Here is a 25,094-nt window from a genome sequence, read left to right as displayed (position 1 = left end):
CCTCTGGTTCTAGATTCTCCAACAAGAGGAAACATCTTCTCCACATCCACCCTGTCATCATCCCTCAGGGTCTAAAAGATTTCAAGGGGTATTGATTAGTTGCCAACAGCTTAACTTTTGTATGTTAACATGCTCACAATACTGAACGAAAACACAAGTTTTGTTTCATGAAGGATTTGATTTGCTGCTGGAAGCTGTAGTGTAGCAGTGAACACAAAAGCCGGTGTTGGGGAAAATACTGAACATTTACCCTAGGTCCAGGCATCTCCATTTCAAAACACAGTTTACGTTCTGGTTATGGTACTTAACCATTTAATGAAGATAAAATCCCACTTACATCTTTTTCATTCCATTTCTACTAACCTATTCCAAACTTAATTTACGAATAATTGCTCCTCATCGCAGACAAATTGATTAGTACCTTTGAATCAACCACTTAAGGTTTGGCTTGTCATTTACTAGATTTGAACAATTATGGTCATGAACTCACCATGTTCAGTCACTGATGAAGATGTTCTTTTGAAGATTTTGAGGTAATCAGAGAAGCATTGCTGCAAATCTAAGTCTCCAAATTTCAGGAAAATTTTCTTTCCTTCAGTCACTTGGATTTCCCATTCACACGAGGTATGGTTTGGGTAGGTTCCAGGGTAATTCCTTGATGTCAACGTTCCACTGCCAGGGCCTAACAGCATGTGACCACAACCGTCACCTGTTAAAATAGGTCATTAATAAAAATGATTTTTTTTTAAAAAGTGTGTTTTTTTTCTAGATTTTGGCTGTCTTTATTTTTCTTTAAGTGCTGATTTCTTTAAATGCCAGATGTAATACAAAAAAAAATACTTTTGGCTTGTGTCCTGGGGCGAGGGAGGGATTGGAATGACACTTGAGCAGGCTGTTCAAAAGCAGTTCAAGAAGAAATTATATGCAACAACATTTTTAATAGGTATGTAATGTAGTACAAGAGTGCTCTTTCGTAAAACTATTAGAAAGGAATTTCTTCAACCCAAACTGTATCCACATTCATTGAAAAAGATAGGAAGCAATGCACCTCCTAGCTGAATCTCAGCCTGGATAATAAAGTGACTGGGAATAGTATGTTCATGTTGAACAATCTATTTGTACACCATTGGCACACACAGCAGATGGCATGGGTTTCCCGCTGCACACTCCTAACTTCTCAGGGCTAGGTAGGCTACCAACCCCAACAGATCAAATACTTAATGCCAAAACAACTAATCAATCTTTTTATTAAGGCAATACAGGCAGAGGCAAGTAAAATCAACAGCTAAAATACCAATACAATAATAAGCAGTCCCTGTTTTCCTTTTTAAAAACAGCTCATTGAGATGAAAGCAGGAATGCGTTTGCAGTTCTTAAGCATTTTTTTTCTGGTGAAAATCTTTTTGATGAGGTTTTTCATGTAAATTTGCATCCCTCCAGTACAGAATTCGAAATTAGCACATCCCCTGGAAGTAAGGTTGAACTGAACGAAAACAGGAGGGGATAGGCGACAGGAAAGACCAGTCAGTTTCTCACACCTAAAAATATTTCTTCATGAAGTGAATTTCTTTACAGAAGTCGCTGATTCACAATAGTGTGGTTTTTTAAAAAACTGTTTTTAACCATTTATATATTTCAGACAGTGCCTTTTGACTCCTTGACTGCATTAGTGTACTTTGGCCCCAAACAATCTATCCTGGATGATCACTTGAACCTAATGATTGCTTATTGACAAACACAATAAACAACAGTAGCAGAAACCCCTGTGCATTTCAGTGACAGACCCAGATAATAGGTTGTGCATTGATACTCTCAGGCTCTCACACGATGACCGTATCATCAGAAATAGAATTCTCAGTTTCCATGTTAAACCTCCTGTGTGGGCGGCACAGTGATGACAACCCGGGCTCGATCCCAGCCCTGGGTCACTGTCCGTGTGGAGTTTGCACATTCTCCCCATGTCTGCGTGGGTCCCATCCCCACAACCCACAGGTGTGCAGGGTAGGTGAATTGGTACCTCTAAATTGCCCTTTAATTGGAAAAAATAATTGGGTAATCTAAATTTAAATTAAAAAATATATATATATAAAAACTCCCGAGTGCCTCGGCCTGCATATCATTCACATAAAGGGATGACACAAAAGTATCTTAGGATTTGAAACATAATGGAATCATTCTTCCATCACATGATCCTTCATGAAAACAAATCTGTAACTTGTGATTTTTTGAATGCCAACTAAATCATGCAGGCATAAGTCACATCCCATATTAAAGTTATTCTGTCCTCATTTGTATTCAATATACATTATTTTCTAGTCATTAGTATAATTGATGGCAGTCTGGGAAGCAAAGTTGGCTGGTGTATGAACTCTCTGCAGTGCAGGCCAAGATGGGAAACACAACAGAGATCTATAGCACTATCACTAGCAGGAGCATATCATTTCATAGTGGCACGTCTATAGAAGCAGTTTCCATTGGAAATGTGGACGCCGCAGTTTATAACAAAAATCTAAATAGCAGGAAAATAGGTTTTATAGACTGGAAGTGGGCATAGAATATAATAGCAGGGAAGTTATGATACAGCTGTATAAAACACTGGTTAGGCCACAGATGGAATACCGTGTGCTGTTCTGATTGCCACACTATAGGAGGGAAGTGATTGCACTAGAAAGGGTGCAGAGGAGATTCACCAGGATGCTGCCTTGGCTGATAATCAGCTATCAAGAGAGACTGAATAAACTGGGGATGTTTTCCTTGGAGCCAAGATGTTTAAGGGGTCTGATTGAGGTGCACAAGGCTATGAGGGGCATGGAGAGGGTGGATAGGAAGGAAATTTTCCCTTTAGCAGGAGGGTCAATAACCAGGGGGCATAGATTTAAGGTCAGGAGCAGGAGGTTTAGAGGGAATGTGGGGAAACACTTTTTCACCCAGAGGATGGTTGGGATCTCAAACTCACTGCTGGGAAGGGTGGTAGAGACGGGAACCCTCAACATTTAAGAAGTATGAAAGTGGAATTAGAGTAGATATTTGCTCACAACTATCTACTGGGGGGTTGATAGTTGGGCAGAAGGGTCTCTTTTCATGTTGTAAAACTCTATGACTCTATATAGGGTTTTTAACATACAAGGAGGAATAGTCGACATCAGAGGAAATTAATTTGTTCAGCTTCTCCTTTCCTAATAATTAATCTACCAGAATAATTTCATTTATATAGCTTATGAACCTTGGGAAGAGCTAGAGGTGAAATGTTCAGGGTTATAGAGCTGAGGTTGGATGAAATGTGCGGTTGGGGAAAGTTCTCTGAAAGAGATGAGGTTGCTAGCAGCTGCTGTTTCTGTTAGTAAGTCTTATTTTGGGGTGGGTGCTTATCCTGTGAATGAAACAGGGAGAAGAGAAATATATTTTTCAATATCAGCTCCTCTCAATGCATGTTGATAGATCTGACCTGCATGTATTTATATGTACTGCATTTCACAAGCAAAGCACTTCACACCCTAACAAGTATAATGATATACATATAGGTACTCCAGTCAAGGGTTAATTATTACATCTCAGTATAATTCAAACACTAGAGGGCACCACCAGTTCCCAGTATAAATATCAGAACTCCGGGACCACTGGGTAGAAGATTAATAGCAACCAGCACGAGGAGTATTTTGAAGAATCCAGGACTGATGGACAAAGCTCAAGCTCCATGACAACTCCGGAACACCGGTGAACTTGATGTTAACTGGTGAGTATTCAAGCAGCAGTTTAAATTGTATTTAGGGGCTTCAGATTTAAATAATGCAAGCGATGCATGTAAAATAGCTCTTCTACAAATTGTGGCTGGTCCATAAGCCATTGAAATCTATAACTCTTTTCAGTATACGACGGAGCAAGATAAAATCAAGTTTGAAGAAATCATTTCAAAGTTTGATCATCATTGCAAAATTCAAACAAATGAAACTTTTGAGCGTTTTATTTTCTATAGAAGAATGCAAAACAAGGGTGAATCAATTGATTGCTTTGTTACTGATCTTAAATGGCGTGCTCAATCTTGCAACTTCTCGGTATTGAATGATTCAATGATCAGGGATCAAATAGTCTTCGGTATAATTGATGAAAATTTCAGTGAACGCTTGCTGAGACAGAAGGATCTCACGCTTGAAAATACAATTGAAATGTGCCGTTTACATCAGTTATCGAAAAATCAGTATAATAAATTTATTCTCCGTGAAAAGGGAGCAAAAATGAACTCGAGGTAGAATGTGTTAAGGCAGTGTCGCAGATGAAGAAAATGCGCATTTTGTAAGGCAACCATCTTGTGCATGTGCATTCTAACCCTACACATGCGCACTTTGTTAAAAGATGCGAGACGGACGAAAACCGATCTGCGCATACGTGAACAGTTTAGTGTGATGATCTATACATTATGATGAGTGGAAGGTGTGGAATTGCCCACTAGCAAAAAAAAAATACCCTGCTCAAGGAAAGCTTTGCTCAAATTGTGGCAAACAAAACCACTTTGCTGCTCAGTGCAGATCCACACACACACATTTAAACTTGCAAAGTCAAAGTCAAGACATATTAATGTTAGAATGTAGATTCTAAGGAAGACGGTTTTGAAGAAAATATTTCCAAGTATTATTCTTTGGAAGAATTGTTCTTTGTTGGCATCATAGCGAAGTATGACAGAACCACAGAAGTATGATCACCTCTCAAGATAGTCCATTCCATGAACACTGATACAGAATGAAACACATTATTGCAAGTAAATGATTATTCAATCAACTTTAAGCTGGATACTGGTGCTTCTGCCAATTTGCTTACTCAGCTTGATTTCACAAAGCTAAAGCAAACTCCTAAAATCAATCAGCTTGTCAACTGCGGGACTGCAATAACAATTTAATCACATCAATGGGATCTTGCTATTTGTTAGTTACCAATAATGATATAGCGATTTCTCTAAGATTTGAGATTGTTGATTCAAACAAGTCTTCACTTTAGGTGCACAAGCATGCAAAGATTTAAACCTAATTCAGAGAATTTATAATACAAGTTCATCTCAACCAATGAATCAAGACGACTTCAAGGGATTCTGGATCATTTTCCAGACATCTTCGAAGGCATGGGTACTCTTCCCTACTGTTACAAAATTCAGTTATGCCAGTATGCCAATTCTGTGGTACACCTGTCAAGAAGAGTTCCTGCACCACTTCGAGAGATTGAAACTTGAACTGACTAGATTAAAACATCAAGGTATTATTTCAAGAATCACAGAACCAACTGACTGGGTCAGCTCTACGGTTTGTGTGAAGAAACCTTCTGGTGATCTGAAGATATGCATAAACCCTAAAGATCTTAACAAGAACATTAAGAGGGAACACTATTCCATTCCAAAGAGAGAAGAAATTACTAGCGAAATGGCCAATGCAAAAATCTTTTCCAAACTGGATGCCTCCAGAGGATTCTGGCAGATGCAACTTGATGAATCTAGAAGAAAGTTATGTACTTTCAACACGCCTTTTGGTAGATTCTGTTTTAACATGAAGCCATTTGGGATCATCTCAGCTTCTGAGATTTTCATTGTGTGTTGGAAAAGATGACTGAGGGTATTGAAGGTGTTGTGTATATGTCAATGACATATAATTTGGTCATCTACAAGAGAACACATCTCAAGGCTATTACAGGTAATTCATAGAGTGCACAAGTTTGGTTTGAAACTTAATAGAACCAAATGCAGTTTTGATATTTAAGTTCCTTGGAGACCAGATTTCTGAACATGGTGTGAGATCTGACAATGACAAGATTGCCGCCATACAGGGCAGCATGGTGGCACAGTGGTTAGCACTGCTGCCTACGGCGCAGAGGACCCGGGTTCGAATCCCGGCCCTGGGTCACTGTCCATGTGGAGTTTGCACATTCTCCCCGTGTCTGCATGGGTTTCACCCCCACAACCCAAAAAAAGATGTGCAGGGTAGGTGGATTGGCTATGCTAAATTGCCCCTTAATTGGAAAAGATAATTGGGTACTCTAAATTTATTTTAGAACATAGAACATAGAACAGTACAGCACAGAACAGGCCCTTCGGCCCTCGATGTTGTGCCGAGCAATGATCACCCTACTTAAACCCACGTAACCCGTATACCCGTAACCCAACAATCCCCCCATTAACCTTACACTACGGGCACTTTAGCATGGCCAATCCACCTAACCCGCACATCTTTGGACTGTGGGAGGAAACCGGAGCACCCGGAGGAAACCCACGCACACACGGGGAGGACGTGCAGACTCCACACAGACAGTGACCCAGCCGGGAATCGAACCTGGGACCCTGGAGCTGTGAAGCATTGATGCTAACCACCATGCTACCGTGAGGATTTTAAAAAAAGATTGCTGCCATACAACAAATGAAAGGCAACAAAAGGAAGTTCCAGAGGAGAAGAAGGCCATTCTACGTTTCTTAGGTGTTGTGAACTTTCCAGGCAAATTCATTCCGAATCTATCGTCCATAACTACTGCTCTCAGAAATCTCATAAAGAAGTCTATCACGTTTGATTGGACCAATAATCATCAAAAGGAATGGCTCGATTTAAAATCTCAACTGACGACTGCCCATCTTTTGTTCTTCAATCCGAATAAAGAGACAAAAATTTCGACTGATCCAAGTCAGAACGGAATAGGAGCAATTCTGTTACAAAAAGATGACAACTCGTCATGGTTACCTGTTGCCGATGCTTCCAGAGCGATGACGCCGACTGAACAACGGCATGAACAACAGATTGAGAAAGAATGCCTTGGTTTACTTACGGGTGTATTAAAGTTTCATGATTATGTTTATGGACTTCCTACCTTTTCTGTTGAAACTGACCACAGACCACTTGTACATATCACACAAAAGGATCTTAATGATATGACACCGAGATTACAGAGGATCTTTATGAAGCTTAGGAGAAACAACTTCAATCTCATCTATACTCCAGGCAAGGACTTGATAATTGCAGGCGCTCGCTCTATCACGTTCAATCGATTCAGAAAGAGAACCTTTGAATTTGTACAGCATGTAGAATCTCAAGTACAGCTGTGTGCTGAAAATCCTGCTGCTTCGGATGTGAAACTGAACCTCATCCGTGATGAAACCAAGAAGGATTCAATGCTTCAAAGAGTCATAGACCATCTCAACAATGGTTGGCTAAAAGGGCATTGCTCCAAATTCAGGAATATTCAAGCAGATTTAACAGTTGTGGATGGACTGTACCAACTGTGATTCTTTTTTTTTTAATAAATGTTTTTATTCAGTTTTCATATTTTATATTGAACAAATTACAAATTGTTAGGAGAAAAAAAAAACAAACACGCAAAAATTAACATACATATTTACAGGTAAGCATCTTCGTAGTAGTAACTGCGCCCCCCCCCCCCCCCCCTCAACATGTTTATTTAGTTTGGTTTTGGGCCTTAGCTAGCCATCGAACCCCCGTAACGAACCTTTAGCCCCCCCCCCCTCCCGCTACCTTCCCCCGACTATTCTTCCTCTTGTACATTGGCCACAAATAGGTCCCGGAACAGTTGCATGAATGGCTCCCACGTTCTGTGGAAGCCGTCGTCCGACCCTCGGATGGCAAATTTGATTTTCTCCATTTGGAGAGATTCCGAGAGGTCGGACAGCCAGTCCGCAGCTCTGGGCGGTGCTGCTGACCGCCAGCCAAACAGGATTCTACGGCGGGCGATCAGGGAGGCAAAGGCAAGGGCGTCCGCCCTCCTCCCCAGGAATAGATCTGGCTGTTCTGAAACCCCGAAGACCGCCACTATCGGGCATGGCTCCACCCTCACTCCCACCACTTTGGACATAACCTCGAAGAAGGCTGTCCAGTACTCCACGAGTCTGGGGCAAGACCAGAACATGTGGGCGTGGTTGGCCGGGCCTCTTTGGCACCGTTCACATCTGTCTTCCACCTCCGGGAAGAACCTACTCATATGGGTTCTTGTTAAGTGGGCTCTATGTACCACTTTTAGTTGCGTCAGGCTGAGCCTTGCGCACGTGGAGGTGGAGTTGACCCTATGCAGTGCTTCGCTCCAGAGTCCCCACCCTATCTCCATCCCCAGGTCGTCCTCCCATTTCCTCCTTGTTGCGTCCAGTACGGTGTCGTCCCTATCTACCAGTCGGTCATACATGTCACTACAGTTCCCTTTCTCTAGGATACTTGCGTCCAGTAGGTCTTCCAGTAGTGTCTGTCGTGGCGGTTGTGGGTACGTCCTTGTCTCCTTTCGTAGGAAGTTTTTGAGCTGCAGGTACCGTAGCTCGTTCCCCCCAGCTAGCTGAAATTTTCTCTGTCAGTTCGTCCAGTGTTGCGATCCTGTCGTCCGTGTATAGGTCCCTGACTGTCAGTGTCCCCCCGTCCTGCCTCCACCTTTTGAAGGTGGCGTCAGTCAGTGCTGGTGTGAACCTATGGTTGTTGCAGATGGGAGCCCTGTTCGACATTTTGGTCAGGCCAAGTTGCTGCCGCAGTTGGTTCCAGGATTGGAGGGTGGCTGTCACCACTGGGCTGCTGGAGTGTTTTTTGGGTGGGGATGGGAGTGCTGCCGTGGCGAGGGCCCGGAGGGAGGTTCCCATGCAGGAGGCCTCCTCCGCAAGCACCCACTCAGCTTCTGGCTCCTGGATCCATCCCCTTACTCGCTCGGCTGTTGCTGCCCAGTGGTAGAATTGTAGATTCGGGAGGGCTAACCCTCCCCTGGTTTTTGTTTTTTGTAAGACCTTCTTTGGGATCCTAGCATTTTTACCCCCCCATACGAACGCCATGATGAGTTTGTCCAGCGCTTTGAAAAAGGCCTTGGGGATGTAGATCGGAATGGATCTAAACAGGAAGAGGAACCTGGGCAGTACGTTCATTTTGATCGTCTGAACTCTCCCCGCGAGGGAGAGCGGGAGTGTGTTCCATCTTTGCAGGTCCTTTTTAACTTCCTCCGTCAGGCTGGTGAGGTTCCATTTGTGGATCCCTTTCCAGTCATGGGCTATTTGGATCCCCAGGTAGCGGAATTTATGTCGGGCTTGTTTGAACGGCAGCCCCTTTAGTGCTGCCCCCCCCCCCCCCCCCCCCCCCCCCCCCTTGCGGGTGTACTGGGAAGATCTCACTTTTGCTCATGTTGAGTTTGTAGCCCGAGAAGGCTCCAAACTCTTTCAGGAGCGCGATGATTCCGTCCATGCTGCTTTGTGGGTCCGAGATATAGAGGAGCAGATCATCCGCATAGAGTGAGACTCTGTGCTCTCTACCTCCCCTTCGGATCCCCCTCCAATTTTTTGCTGCCCTGAGCGCGATTGCTAGCGGTTCAATTGCTAGTGCGAACAGCAGCGGGGACAGTGGGCATCCTTGTCTGGTGCCCCTGTGCAGCTGGAAGTATTGGGAGTTGGTATTGTTGGTCTGTACACTCGCCATGGGAGCGTTGTACAGGAGCTTTACCCAAGCGGTGAACCCTGTTCCAAGCCCGAACCGCTCCAGTACCTCTATGAGGTATTTCCACTCGACTCTGTCGAAGGCCTTTTCTGCGTCCAGGGAGACGATCACCTCTTGTGTTCTCTCCCCGGAGGGGGTCATTATCACGTTCAGCAGGCGCCCAACTGTGATTCTTAACCAGATACATGAAGGTCACCTTGGCATTGAAAAATGCAAGAGAAGGGCGAGACAAACTGTGTATTGGCCGGGTATCAATCGAGACTTGATATGATACTTGGATGCGAAACACGTCAGAAATTTCAACCTAAGCAATGCAAGGAGAAACTACAACAACATGCATTGGAGACATCTTCATGGGCAAAAGTTGGCATAGATTTGTTTCACTGCAATAGTCGTGATTATGTCGTTATAACTGACTACTATTTGAATTATCCGGAAGTCACAAAGTTATCAGATCTCACATCCAGATCTGTTATTAAAGCGAGTAAGGAAAATTTTGCCAGACATGGTATTCAAACCACTGTCGTGTCTGACAATGGGCCGTGCTTCGACAGTCATAAATGGGCTGAATTCTCTCGAGAATACAACCTCGCTCACATCACTTCGAGTCCGCATTACCCTCAATCAAATGGTAAAGTGGAGAAATGAGTTCAAATCATCAAACAATTTCTTAACAAAGCTTTGGATTCTCGTTCAGATATTCATATAGCGTTACTCACATATAGAGCAACTCCGCTTTCAACTGACCTATCACCTGCACAGATGTTAACGAACAAAGATTTGAGAATACTGCACCATCTATGTCTCTACCCACATCATCTGCCATGCTGCAAAAGATTAAACATTAGAGAGAACACCAGAGAATGTTTTATGATCAACATGCAACCATTCTGGACTCACTGCTTCCAGATGATACCGTCAGGATCAAAGTACCTGATGGAGGTTGGTCTGCTCCTGTATAAGTTATCAGATAAGCAGCACCACATTCTTACATCGGTCAGACAGCTGAAGGAACAATAGTTCGACGCAATCACCAAGCACTACTAAAACTCAAGCAACACACTAACATTTTTCCAGATCTGCAACTCCATGACAGTATTTTCAATGATACTTTAGAATAGAATAGAATTCACAGTGCAGAAGGAGGCCACTCGGCCCATGAAGTCTGCACCGGCTCTTGGAAAGAGCACCCAACTTAAGCCCACACCTCCATCCTATCCCTGTAACACAGCAACCCCTTTTAACCTAAGGGCAATTTAGCATGGCCAATCCACCTAACCTGTACATCTTCAGACTGTGGGAGGAAACCGGAGCACCCGGAAGAAATCCACACCGACATGGGGAGAACGTGCAGACTCCGCACAGACAGTGGCCAAGCTGGGAATCGAACCTGGGACCCTCGCGCTGTGAAGCCACAGTGCTAACCACTATGCTACCGTGCTGCCTCTATGACTAATTCTCAAGTTCGTGAAGATTCACAGAGGACTGTAAAAACTTGAGTCTCCTTTTCATGGTTTACGACGATCAACCATAAAAAGAAGGAAGCCAAACAGACTTGATTTGTGAATCGTTCCTATTGAAATTTCTTTTGCCTTATTGATTTTTCAATACATTTCAAAATTATATACATATCATGTATTGTCATAATATTATACATTTTTTCCTTTGATGTACACAGAAAAGAAATGTTTAAAAAAGGGGAATTTAATGATATGTATAAAGGTACACCAGTGAAGGGTTAATTATTACATCTCCGTGTAATTCAAACACTAGAGGGCACCACCAGTTCCCAGTATAAATATCAGACTCGGGGACTGCTGGGTAGAAGAAGATTAGTAGCAACCAACACGAGGAGTAGTTTAGAATAGAGAGAGAGTTAGCACGAGGACATTATTAGTAAATACTAGATTATATATACATGTATTCTTGTTAATCAGATACAAACTTACTTTCTTAATAGATAGAGCTCAGTATTAATTGTTATTCAATAAATTAGTTTTGCTTTAATGCAATGATTTGTGGTTTCTTTATTATCAACTCAACGGACCATTCTGGATCAAAAAGCAAAGAATAACGTCATATTACCACAAAAGGTAATATAACAACAAGGATTTCCGAAATGCAGTCAATGGGAAACCCAGCAGCCAATCTGCACATAGCAAGGTCAAAGAAACAGTAATGAAATAAATGGCTATATAATTGTTTTCATAATAATGGGTGAGGAACAAATATTAGTCAAACATTTAGGAGAACTTCTCGGCTGGCATCGAATAACATCAAGAGCCTGTGATGTCATCCTCATCATCAGCCGTCCCTCGATTCGAGGATGATGTCTACTTGGGGTCTCAGGATTTAATTGCGGTCTTCATGTGACTGAACCGTTTGATTCCCGACACACAGCAGGCAGAGTCGGCGATATACACCGAGGAGGACAGACAGGAGGGGTTTCAAATTAACCTCTTATCTGAGAGACTGCACCTCCAACGGTATACACTACCTCTGTAGTATACTGTATTAGGGAAATATTTTGGGAGAAATCCCAGCAAGAAGAGCCATGGAAGTTTAAAGTTCTGTCACCAGTGGTGGGACAAAAGAGCAGAATTCCCAGATGGGTGGCAGAAGGCCAAAAACAGCTGGAGGACATTTATGCTTAAGGAGGTCACAAAACAAAAGCTGGGGCTAAGAATTAAAATGATTTGAAGATGAAGATCAGAATTTTATGTTGCATGGGGTTGGGTGGCAGGGTGGGAGGGGGAAGTGATGAATGAGGGGCAAACTTCTATGCAAGATACAGGCGGTTGTGTTTCTGGAGGATGGGAGGCCAATGAGACATTACCTTGCCAACTCCATTCCAAAGATGACAAATGCGGGGATAAAGACTAGAGTGAGGATAAGGAAGGAGGAGGGACAGAGACAGGCAATGGTGCAGATCTGGAAGTAAGAAACCTTCTGATGATTAAGATGTGGGATTTGAAACTTAGCTCTGGTTGGAACAAGATACTGAGTTTCACAGAGCCGCGTTCAGTGGCATCCTGTAACCAGGGAATGGAGTTTGAAGCAAGGATCAAAAATGATGGCCTCCTGATGTTCAAAATGCAACAAAGCTGTAAATATGTTGCCTGGCCTACTCAGTGTTTTCAACATTTATAATAATAATAATCTTTATTGTCACAAGTAGGCTTGCATTAACACTGCAATGAAGTTACTGTGAAAAGCACCTCATCACCATGTTCTGGTGCCTGTTCGGATACACAGATGGAGAATTCAGAATGTCCAAATTACCTAACAGCACAGGTGTTCATTTGGACAAAATGAATAACGTCATAGAGGCATTCTGAGGGCAGAAAATTGGTTTCAGAGTCAAGGGAAGTGATGACAAAATAACTACCGTCAGCATCAGCACGCATATGAAGCACATCATGCATGTAGGATTACATAGCAACATACATAGAAAATAAAACAGGAGACGACCATTTGGTCCTTCGAGCCCGTTCCGCCATTCATTATGATTATGGCTGATCATCATGTTCAATACCCAGATCCCGTCTTCTGTCCATATCCCTAGATCCCTTTAGCCCCAATAGCTATATTTAATTCCTTGTAATTACGCAATATTTTCGCCTCAACTATTTTTGTAATAGTGAATTCCAGAGATTCACCACTCTCTGGGTGAAGACATTTCTCCTCACCTCAGTTCTAAAAGATTTACCCCTCATCCTCAATCTAAGGTTCTTCGTTCTGGACTCCTCCACCATCGGGAACATTCTTTCTGAACCTACCCCGGTTAATATATTCTGAATCTACCCCCTTTTATAAGTTTCGATGAGATCTCCTCTCACTCCCTCCACAGCAAGAACATCCTTCCTCAGATAAGGACACCAAAACTGCATCCACTAATCCAGGTGTGGCCTCACCAATGCCCTATACAATTGCAGTAAAACATCTCTATTCCTATACTCAAATCCTCTCACTATGAAGGCCAACATACCATTTACCTTCCTTACTGCCTGCTGTACCTGCGCACTTACTTTCAGCAACTGATGCACAAGGACACCAAGGTCTCTCCCCCCCCCCCCCCCCCCCCCCCGCCGAGTATCCTCCTCTCTCAATTTACACCTGTTCAAATAATAATCTGCCTTCCTATTTTTGCTACCAAAGTAGATAACCTCACATTTATCCACATTATACAGCATTTGCCATGCATGTGCCCACTCACTCAGCCTGTCCAAATCCCACTGAAGCTTCTCTGCATCTTCATCACAGCTCAACCTCCCACCCAACTCTGTATCACCTGCAAATCTGGAGATACTACATTTAGTTCCCTCGTTCAAATCATGAATATATAATGTGAACAGTTGAGTCCCAGCACAGATCGCTACAGTACCCCACTGGTAACTGCCTGCCAATCAGGCAGAAAAAGACCCAGTTATTCCAACTTTTTTCTTTCTGTCTGCTAAGCAGGTTTCTATTCATCGCAAGACACAGGATTAGAAAATGAAATGAAATTAAATGAAATGAAAATCGCTTATTGTCACGAGTAGGCTTCAATGAAGTTACTGTGAAAAGCCCCTAGTCGCCACATTCCGGCGCCTGTCCGGGGTAGATAGGGTAGATTCAGAAATAATGTTCCCGATGGTGGGGGAGTCCAGAACTAGGGATCATAATTTGAGGATATGGGGTAAACCTTTTAGGACTGAGGTGAGGAGAAATTTCTTCACCCAGAGAGCGGTGGACCGCAATTCTCCGGTGTCTCGACAACAGCGTCAATGCATTATCCTCTGCAAGTACAGTAAACATCATTTGCATATCATTAGCAGGCCTGACCCGGTTAACTCCGGGGCCTCCGGGAATCTCCGCCTTCCACGGGGGAAATCGTTAAACAGGCTGATGAGAGAAGTGATACAGAAAGTATCCAACATCACCATAGTGTGTTGACTGTTGTGCAGCTGTCCGGGGGCTTCTGCCAGGGCCGGGCTGTGGGTTCAGGGTGGACGGGCACAAAACAGCATTGCTGCAGCCTTCCAGGCAGCCATGTGGTTATGCACGCCACTGACATCCCACAGTGAACCTAGCCCCATGGGTCCTGTGGGTTCATTGTTCAATAGCAACAGTTTAGATTTAACTTTTCCAATCAAATTTCAAAATGCTAATCCACTGTATTTTGGATATAGATGTGTTTAATGATTACAAAACCTTTTCTGGAGAAACAAAGTTGTCAGTTATTTGCTCTAAAGTAAATCTTTCAAGAACATAAGCTACAAAGGCAGATTTCACACATTTTATATGTCTTAACTTAATTATTTAAATTGTATTTTCAAACCATGGGCAGCACGGTGGCGCAGTGGGTTAGCCCAGGTTTGATCCCGGCTCTGGGTCACTGTCCGTGTGGAGTTTGCACATTCTCCCAATGTTTGCGTGGGTTTCGCCCCCACTACCCAAAGATGTGCAGGGTAGGTGGATTGGCTACGCTGAATTGCCCCTTAATTGGAAAAAATGAATTGGGTACTCTAAATTTAAAAAATATATATTTTCAACCCATACACTGACCGGAGAGTACAGTACCCCTACTGAGCATCAGCCATATCTTGGCATTAGCAGGGTTAAAAATCAATTCTTCAGCTCCAAAGGAGGGTATAACGACCAAATTTAAGATTAGATTCAGATTTATTGTCACGCGTACCGGTGTAGCTTGACAATGAATCTGCGTACAGTCCGGGCAGATTGCTCCATACATGAAAAACATAGGACAAATGATAAACACATGAGGTAAATACATAGACATAAACATCGGGTGAAACATACAGAATATAATGCTACAACTGCAGAGAAGATGCATAGAAAGATCAGGTCAGTCCAATAGAGGGCCATTCAGGAGTCTGGTAGCAGCGGGAAAGAAGCTGTTTTTGAACCTGTTAGTGCGTGTTCTCAGACTTTTGTATCTTCTGCCCGATGGAACAGGTTGGGAGAGAGAATAATCCAGATGGGAGGGGTCTTTGATTATGCTCACCGCTTTCCCAAGGCAACGGGAGGTGTAGACAGAGTCAATGGATGGAAGGTGGGTTCGCGTGATGGACCGGGCTATGTGCATGACTCACTGTAGTTCCTTATGGTCTTGGGCTGAGCAGTTCCCATACCAAGCTGTGATGCAGCCAGATAGGAGCTTTCTATGGTGCACCTATAAAAATTGGAAGTGTAGGCGCTGTTGTGCTTTCTTGGTCATAGCGCAATGTGGGTGGACAAGGACACATTTTTGGTGCTGTTCACATCAAGGCAATTTGAAGCTGTCAACCATCTCCACCTAAGCACCATTGATGCAGACAGGGGTGTGTGTGTACAATATTTGGCTTCCTGAATTCGATGACAGGCTCCTTAGTTTTGCTGACATTGAGGGAGAGGTTGTTGTCATTGCACAATGGCACTAAGTTCTCTATCTCACTCCTGTTCTCTGACTCATCATTGTTTAAGATTCAATCTACTACAGTCAAGTCATCAACAAACTTGTAGATGGATATCAGACCAAATTTTGTTATGCAGTCGTGTATGTATAAGGTGTACAGTAGGAGACTAAATACGCAGCCTTGTGGGACCTTGGTATTAAGGAATATCGTGGAGGAGGTTTCATTGTTTATGCTTACTGGTTGCAATCTGTGGGCCAGGTAGTCAAGGATCCAACTGCAGAGGGAGCAGCAGAGTCCTAGGCTTTGGAGTTTGAATACGAGGTTGGCTGGGATTATGGTGTAGTCCATGAACAGGAGTCTGACATAGGAGTTCTTGTTGTTGAGATGTTACTGGGATGAGTATAGGGCCAGGGAGATCGCATCTGCTGTGGACCGGTTGTTCCGGTGGGCGAATTGCAGTGTATCAAGGCAATCTGGAAGGATGGAGTTGGTGTGTTTCATGACTGACCTCTCGAAGCACTTCATAATGAAAGACGACAGGGCCAACAATTGTAATAATTGAGGCATGTTGCCCGTTTCCTCTTTGGCATGATAGTGATCTTCTTGAAGCATATGGGAACGTCGGAACGGAGTAGGGAAGAGGTTGAAGACAACCGCGAACACACCAGCCAGTTGGTCCGCGCAGGATCTGAGTGCACGACTGGGGACTCAGTCAGGATGCATTGCTTCCCGTTGGTTCACTTTCAAGAAGGCTAAACTAACATCCAAGGCTGTGAAGGTGGTTTTGGGTGTGTCTGAGGATGTCGGGCCAACGGTTTGTTGGTTTCCTACTTGAAACGAGCATAGAATGCATCGAGTTAATTGGGGAGGGGTGCACTGTTGCCAGAGATTCTACTCTGCTTTGCTTTATAGCCGTTTATACTGATTAAGACTTGTCACAACCGATGAGAGTCCATGTCGTTAGTCTGTGACTCTAGCTTATTCTGGCATTGTCTCCTGGTATCCCTGATGACTTTGTGGAGGTCATACCTAGACTTCTTGTTTGGTCAGGATTGCCCGTCTTGAACACCTCAGACCTGCACTTCAGTACGGAGTAGATCATCCGGTTAAACCATGGTTTCCAGTTGGGGAACGCACATACTACCTTGTTTGGAACGCAGTTTTTGCCACAATTACTGATGAAGTCTGTGATGGTGGTGGCATACCCATTTAGGTTGGCTGCTGAGTTGTTGAATTTTTCTATTGCCTCTGATCAGCACTGCCCGATCTTCTTAACCAGATTCTCCCACTTATGTTTCTGCTTATATGCCGGGAGAAGGAGCACCATCTTATGGTCAGATTTTCCAAAATGTAGTCAGATAGAGTGGTAGGCGCCCTTGATGTTTATGTAGCAGTGGTCAAGGACTTTGGGGCGCCTGGTGGGATAGGAGATTTTTTGGTGGAATATTGGCGGCACACTCTTGAAGTTGGCCTGGTTGAAGTCCCTGTCTATGATGAACAAGGTCTCCGGGTGTTCTGTTTTATGATTGTTTATAGCGTGTACAATTCATCAAGCACCTTCTTCACTTACGCCTGGGGTGGGATGTAGACCACAATGATGATGGCAGAAGTGAATTCCTGTGGAAGATAGTATGGGTGGCACGTCACAGTCAAGTACTCCAGGTCCAGAGAGCAGTAGTTCGACAGGTTCGCCATGCTTGAGCAGTTGACGAGGAGGCAAACCCCTCCACCCTTTGCTTTGCCCGATGCTGCCGTGCAGTCCATCCGGTGAATTGAGAAGCCCTCAGAATGTATGGCAGCCTGGTGAGGCAGGAGTGAGCCATGTGGCTGTGAAACAGAGCCAACCAGCAGTCACTTACTTCCCTCTGAGGGGTAAGTCTAGTGTTAAGCTCGGCCAGCTTGTTTGCCAGGTATATGCTTTGGAAAGGAAACTTGAAACCGCATTGTTTTAGTCTCACCTGCAGACCGGCGCATTTCCCTCATTTCCTAGGTCAGCAGCTGCTTCTGGGTGGTCTGGGATTCGATGAGAGATATCTGACCTCGTGGAAGGTAAGTAGGTGCGTCTGGAGGGGTTGCTATTTCAGGGTCACCTGGGGGGGGGGGGCATGTTTGCGATCCAGTTGGGCCCCGGGGTTCTGGGAGGACAGGTCTTCTTTTCGCTTTCCTTCCTTCCTTTCCTCGCATGGGGTCCTCGCTGTTTTGGGGGTGTTTAGGCAGTGTTTGAGTTGCAGGCAGAGTCTTTCTGGGTCAGTTCGGGTTAGGTCACGAGGTCGGATCCAACGCCGGTTTTAAACATGGATTACAAAGATGGTTTGGTTAAAAGAAAATCACTAAATAGCTTTCATGCACACTTGCATTACTGAAGACATGTGCAAAACTGTAAAATTTCCCATTGCAGCTAGAAATACTGTGTTAGTCCTTCACATTGAAGGTGACTGCCCACACAACTAAAATTGAATCAGCAGCCATGTTCACGGATAAATAAAAGCAACCAGAGACATTTGTGCAAGGATCACAGGGCAGCAGGGTAGCACAGTGATTAGCACGATTGCTTCACAGCTCCAGGGTCCCAGGTTCAATTCCCGGCTTGATTCACTGTCTGTGCGGAGTCTGCATATTTTCCCTGTGTCTGCGTGAGTTTCCTCCGGGTGCTCCGGTTTCCTCCCACAGTCCAAACATGTGCAGGTTAGGTGGATTGACTAAGCTAAATCGCCCCTAGTGTCCAAAATAGGTTATGTGGAGTTATGAGGATAGGGTGTAGGTGTGGGATTAGGCAAGGTGCTCTTTAGAACGGCCGGTGCAGACTCGATAGGCCAAATGGCCTCCTTCTGCACTGTACATTCTATGAAAAGGTCTATGCTACTCCATGAAGCCTAGTCAATGTTTACACATAGTATAATCCTTTAGGTATCTGTGATGCAACAGCTCACTTTTGTGGAGGTCAGCAGCTTGCTCTACCAAATGATCTAGTCATTCGAATCCAGGCAGCTAAGTGCTAACCTGTATATCACATCGTCATTCCTCCTAATTATTGCAATATTGTAAATAGGTCAGAGATTAGCATTCATTCCTATAAAAAATCTGTTTGGTTAATAGTTTGAAATATAATGTAAAGTTCAAATTAAAAGTAGGTGGGCGGCACGGTAGCACAGTGGTTAGCACTGTTGCTTCAAAGTGCCAGGGTCACAAGTTTGATTCCCGGCTTGGGTCACTGTCTGTGCGGTCTCTGCATGTTCTCCTCGTGTCTGCGTGGGTTTCCTCCTGGTGCTCCGGTTTCCTCCCACAAGTCCCGAAAGACGTGTTAGGTAATTTGGACATTCTGAATTCTCCATCAGTGTACCCGAACAGGCGCCGAAGTGTGGCGACTAGGGGATTTTCACAGTAACTTCATTGCAGTGTTAATGTAAGCCTACTTGTGACAATAATAAAGATTATTATAATGAATAACTGAAAAAAAATTTGAAAGAGCATCGAGGAACAAATGACAAATTTTACTGAAGATTGCTTTAAAATATATTTTAATTCAGTAATAATTTCACTATAGATATCAGAGTAGCTTTATTACTCATGTAGTAGTAAGAATGATTGAAACTAATCGCATTACAAACTGACTGCACAGTACCATTGCGTTGATAGGACTACTGCCAATTCATCAAAATAGGTGAGTTGGAGGTAACAAGGCATTTGAATATTATGTTTATATAGTGATATAAAGTAACCAATCATCCATAAGGGATTGGGTAAACATGTTGCATATTTATTTATTAAGATAAGGCACATGAGAGCAATATAGAGTGTAAAGCTAGAAGATCTGTGCCAGGTTCTTTGCTGGGACCCCAACTGTTCACATTATGTATTAATGATTTGGACGAGGGAACTAAATGTATTATCTCCAAATGTGCAGATGATATAAAGTTGGGTGGGAGGGTGAGCTGTAATGAGGATGCAGAGATGCTTCAGCGGGATTTGGATAGGCTAAGTGTGTAGGCATATGCATGACAGATGCAGTATAATGTGGATAAGTGTAAGGTTATCCACGTCAGTAGCAAAATTGGAAGGCAAATTTTTATTTGAATGGGTGTAAACTGTGAGAGGTGGATACTCAGCGAGACCTTGGTGTCTTAACAATAATAATCTTTATTGTCACAAGTAGGCTTACATTGCAATGAAGTTACTGTGAAGAGCCCCTAGTCGCCACATTCCGGTGCCTGTTCGGGTACAGAGGGAGAATTCAGAATGTCCAATTCACCTAACAGCACGTCTTTCGCGACTTGTGGGAGGAAACTGGAGCACCCGGAGGAAACTCACGCAGACACAGGGAGAACGTGCAGACACCACACAGACAGTGACCCAGCTGGGAATCGAGCCTGGTACCCTGGTGCTGTGAAGCCATAGTGCTAACCACTGTGCTACATTGCTGCCCTTCATGCATCAGTCGCTGAAAGTAAGCGAGTAGGTACAGCAGGCAATCAAGAGGGCAAATCGTACGTTGATCTTCATAGCGAGAGGATTGGAGTATAGGAATAGAGATGTTTTACTGCAATTTTATAGGGCATTGGTGAGACCACACCTGGAGTATTGGGTGTAGTTTTGGTGTCCTTAGCTGAGGAAGAATGTTCTTGCTATGGAGCGAGTGCAGCAAATGTTTACCAGGCTGATTCTGGGATGGCAGGACTGTCATTTGAGGAGAGACTAAGTTGGTTAGGATTACATTCATTTGAGTTTAGAAGAGTGAGAGGGGATCTCATAGAAACTTATAAAATTCTAAGATGGTTAGACAGGGTAGATTCAGAAAGAAAATTCCCAATGGGGGAGTCCAGAACTAGGGGTCATAGATTGAGGTTAAGGGTCTGAGGTGAGGAGAAATTTCTTCACCCAGAGATTGGTGACCCAGTAAAATCTGCTACCACAGAAAGTAGGTGAGGCCAAACCATCGTGTAATTTCAAGAAACAACCTTGTGATCATTGTGGTGTGGATTTCCCCCTTCTATGAGATCAGATTGAATGTGGTGCCATTTCAAGGGGATCTCCAGGTGGCAACAAACAGCCAATCATAGAAAAGTATTCTCATAGATAGTAAACAGGAAGTAAAATTCATTGATGCCATTCACTTTTAATTAAGTTTTATTGGAGCAAAGAAAAATCAGAAAAACACATGGGACTAGGGGGTAGCTGAACATCAAACTTTAAAAAGTGTGGATAATAGAGAATTTTGATATTCCAAAGTATAAACTAAGTTTTCCTACACCAGAGAGGTATTCCAGCAGAAATTATGTAATACACTATTAAAAGCTCAGTTATACCTCATTCAACAGAATGTAACTTTTGAGGGTATTTACATCAAGATTAGATAATGAAAAGTGGAAGTTCTCATCAGTCCACCATGGACCTAAAAAGGATAAAACAGAGTACCTTCAAAGTTATGAAAAGCTCGAGTTCCAATGAGACTTGGGGTTCCACGTATATAAATCTTTTCAACCTCATGAACAGGTACAGAATATAATCAAAAAAGCTACTGGAATACTGACCTTTAAAGGCACAATTTAACCAGGAAAAATCTATGTTTTGTTTTGGACGCGTTTTGCCGAGTGTTTCCCGGTGATGCAGCTAGAGAAACACCTGGTTATTTAATGCCACTTTGTCATTTCCTTTGGCCCAGAGGAGTTTCTCTCCATCGAGGATGCGGAGAGTCATTTCCTGCTGGCTAGCCGGGCACTATTTTGTCTGGCTGCCCCCATCATTCTACCCCCCTTTCAGCCCCTTCATCCCATTTTCCCATGATGAGGCTGTTAAATTGCACCCAAAGCTGGGTGGGAGGGTGAGCTGTAAGGAGGAGGCAGAGATACGTCAGTCTGATTTGGACAAGTTGGGTGAGTGGGCAAACACATGGCAAATGCAGTAGAATGTGGAATGATGTGAGGTTATCCACTTCAGTAGCAAAAATAAGGAGGCAGATTATTATCTGAAAGCCTATTGTTTGAGAGGATAATGTGCAACAAGACCTGGGTGTCCTTGTACACCAGTCGCTGAAAGTAAGTATATATGTGTAGCAGGAGGTATAGAAGGTGAATGGTATGCTGGCCTTCAGAGCGAGAGGATTTGAGTACAGGAGAAGGGCTGTCTTGCTGCAGTTATACAGACCCTTGGTAAGACCACATCACGAATTGTGTGTGCAGTTGCAGTTTCGGTCTCCTTATCTGAGGAAGGACATTCTTGGTATGGAGGGAGTGCAGCGAAGGTTTACTTATCCATTTAGGACTGAGATGAAGAGGAATTTCTTCACTCAGAGAGTGGTAAGCCTGTGGAATTCTCCGCAACAGAAAGCAGTTGATGCCAAAACATTTATGTTTTCAAGACAGTGAAGTTAGATAGAGCTCTTGGGGCTAAAGGAATCTAAGGATATGGTGGAGGAGGGGCCGGGGGTGGTGGGTGGTGGTGGGGGGGGGGGGGGGGGGGGGGGGGGGTAGATGGGCCGACTGGCCTCCTTCTGCACTGTAGGAATTCTGTGATTCTGTACAGACAAATTATTTCCATAGGTTTGGGAGTCTAGAACTCAGAGGCACAGTCCAAAAATGATAGCCAGACCATGTAATATGAAATTAGGAAACACTTCTACATGCGAAGGGTGGGAGAAGTTTGGAACTCTTTCCACAAATATAAATTGAAACTAGATCAATTGTTAGTTTTCAATCTGAGAGGGACATAGTCTTTGGTTCAAAAGATTCCTTGGGAAGTGGGCAAAGCTAAGTGCACAGAAAACCCCACAGATCAGCCATGATATAATTAATAGCCGAATCGGCTCGAAGAACTAAATGGCATCCTCCTCTGTGTTCCACAAGCTCAGCAGAGCAGGGTGAACTTGATAAACAAAATAGTATTTTCTTGATGAATGCACTCTAGTTTTTTTTTATTAGTTCATGGGACGTGGGCCTCGCTGACTGTGTCAGCATTTATTGTCCATCCCTAATTGCACTTGAAGGTCAGTTAGCGTCAACCACATTGCTGTGGATGTGGATCTGGAGTCACATGTAGGCCAGACCAGGAAAGGGCGGCAGATTACCTACCCCAAAGGGCATCAGTGAACTAGATGAATTTTTAGAACAATCAACAATGGTTTCATGGTCATCATTAGACATTTAATTCCAAAGATTGAGGTGTTCCCGATCAATGCGAGAGGGCAGGGAGGTTAGGGGAATTTATGGTGATGGGGACGAGCTTGAGATATCTTGATATCCAGGTAATGCGGAGCTGGGCTCAGCTGTGATTGGCGGAGGGGATGAAGGCAGATTTTAAGAGGGAAGTTTTGCCCTTGTCGCTGGCGGGGCAGGTGCAGACAGTGAAAATGATGGTGCTGCCTAGGTTTCTGTTTGTGTTTCAGAACCTTCCTAGCTTTGTCCCAAAGTGGCTTTTTGAGAAAGTCAATGGGTTGATCTCTGGGTTTGTGTGGGTGGGGAAGGCCCAACGGTTGCAGCAGGCATTTTTGGATTGGGGGTGTTGGGAGGGTGCAGATGAATTATTGGGCTGGTGAGGAAATATGTCATGGAGGAGAGGTCAGTTTGGGGATGGGTGGAGGCGGCATCGTCCAGGAGAGTGAGCTTGAAGGCTTTGTTGTTGGCGCTTTACCATCTCACTGGCCAGGTATTCCATTGGCCCAGTGGTGGTGTCAGCTTTACAGATGTGAGGGCATGTTGTTGAGGATGCCTATTTGCAATAATCATAGGTTTGTGCCAGTGAGATTGGATGTAAGGGGTGGCGACAGATGGGGATGGAGTACTTCAGGGACTTGTTTATAGGGGGCAAATTTGCTGGGCCAGAGGAGTTGGAGGAATTGAATGAGGTGCCCAAGGGGAATGGCAGGTTCTGGATTTTGTGAGGAGCGAGGTGCCGTGCCGGCCTGCCCAGGACTGCCGCCTCCGGTGCTGCAAGATAAACTGTCGGAGGACAAAATAGGGGAGGGGACGGTGTCGGCTTTTACAAGGGATTGTTGGAGAGGGAGGACACCCTGGTGGAGGATGTTATGCGCAAATAGGAGGAGAAGCTTTCAGAGGAGGTGGGGGATGGGACATGGGCTGAGGCCTTGCAGAGGGCGAATGCGCCCTTGTCATGTGCAGTTGCCAGCCATTTTAAAGTGGTGCATAGGACCCACATGACGGTGGTGAGGATGAGCAGGTTTTTTTGAGGGGGTGGAAGATGGGTGTGGGCGGTGAGTGGGGGGGGGGGGCACAAATCACGTCTACATGTTCTGGGCATGTCCAAGATTGAGGGGGTTCTGCCAGGCAATTTTGGATGTTATGTCTGAGGTTTTGGGTGTGGGTTGGCCCCGTGTCAGGAGGTGGCGATATTTGGTGTGTCGGAAGACCTGGGAGTGGAGGCAATGGTGGGGGCAGGCCAATGTCTTTGCCATTGCCTCCCTGGTCGCCCGGAGACAGACTTTGATGTGTTGTCGGGACTCAGAGCCGCCAAAACCGAAGGGGGAGCAACCTGCTAGAATTCCTGAAGGTTGGAGAAGATCAGAATTGCTCTGCGAGGTTCGGTAGAAGGGTTTGCACGGAGGTGAAAACAGTTTATTGATTTCTTCAAGCAGGATTGAGGGGTCAGCAAGTGGGGGAGGGGGAAACTTTTGGGGGGTTAAGGGAGTCAGTGTCGGGGTGCTCGAGGGTTGTGGTTGTTTGTTGGGTTGATTTGATGTTCTTTTGATCTTCTGTACATTTATATTTCTGTTGAAAAGCCTTGAATAAAAATATTTTTAAATAAAGACATTTAATTCTGGATTTTTACTGAATTTAAATTTCACCATTGGTCGTGGCAGAATGTTAATCTGGGTCCCCAGAAAATTGCCCTGGGTATCTAGATTTCTAGTCCAGTGACAATAGAACATTACAGCGCAGTACAGGCCCTTCGGCCCTCGATGTTGCACCGACCTGTGAAACCAGTCTAAAGCCAATCTACACTATTCCCTTATCATACATATGTTTATCCAATGACCATTTAAATGCCCTTAATGTTGGCGAGTCCACTACTGTTGCAGGCAGGTTATTCCACACCTGTCCGAGAAAAGAACCTACCTCTGACATCTGTCCTATATCTATCTCCTCTCAATTTAAAGCTATGCCCCTCGTGCTAGACATCACCATCCGAGGAAAAAGGCTCTCACTGTCCAACCTACCTAATCCTCTGATCATCTTGTATGCCTCAATTAAGTCACCTCTTAACCTTCTTCTCTCTAACGAAAACAGCCTCAAGTCCCTCAGCCTTTCCTCAT

The 25,094-nt window shown here is 44.2% G+C and overlaps 1 protein-coding gene across 4 annotated transcripts in view; it reads right to left on the bottom strand.

The window, feature by feature from the left end:
- Nucleotides 1–25,094, bottom strand: part of dcbld1 (discoidin, CUB and LCCL domain containing 1) — a 158,771-nt gene that overhangs the window by 123,968 nt on the left and 9,709 nt on the right. For 3 of the 4 annotated variants that reach the window (XM_038799668.1, XM_038799666.1, XM_038799669.1), the window contains exon 2: nucleotides 491–709. The exons of the other annotated variant lie outside the window; for it this stretch is intronic. In XM_038799668.1, the coding sequence (XP_038655596.1) occupies nucleotides 491–709 (219 nt within the window). The remainder of the gene's footprint in view (nucleotides 1–490; nucleotides 710–25,094) is intronic. 4 annotated transcript variants of the gene reach the window in all.

The sequence above is a fragment of the Scyliorhinus canicula genome, chromosome 6 (genome assembly GCF_902713615.1).
Source record: "Scyliorhinus canicula chromosome 6, sScyCan1.1, whole genome shotgun sequence".
In the NCBI taxonomy this organism is placed as follows: domain Eukaryota; kingdom Metazoa; phylum Chordata; class Chondrichthyes; order Carcharhiniformes; family Scyliorhinidae; genus Scyliorhinus; species Scyliorhinus canicula.
This window is presented reverse-complemented; position numbering and strand designations above follow the sequence as displayed.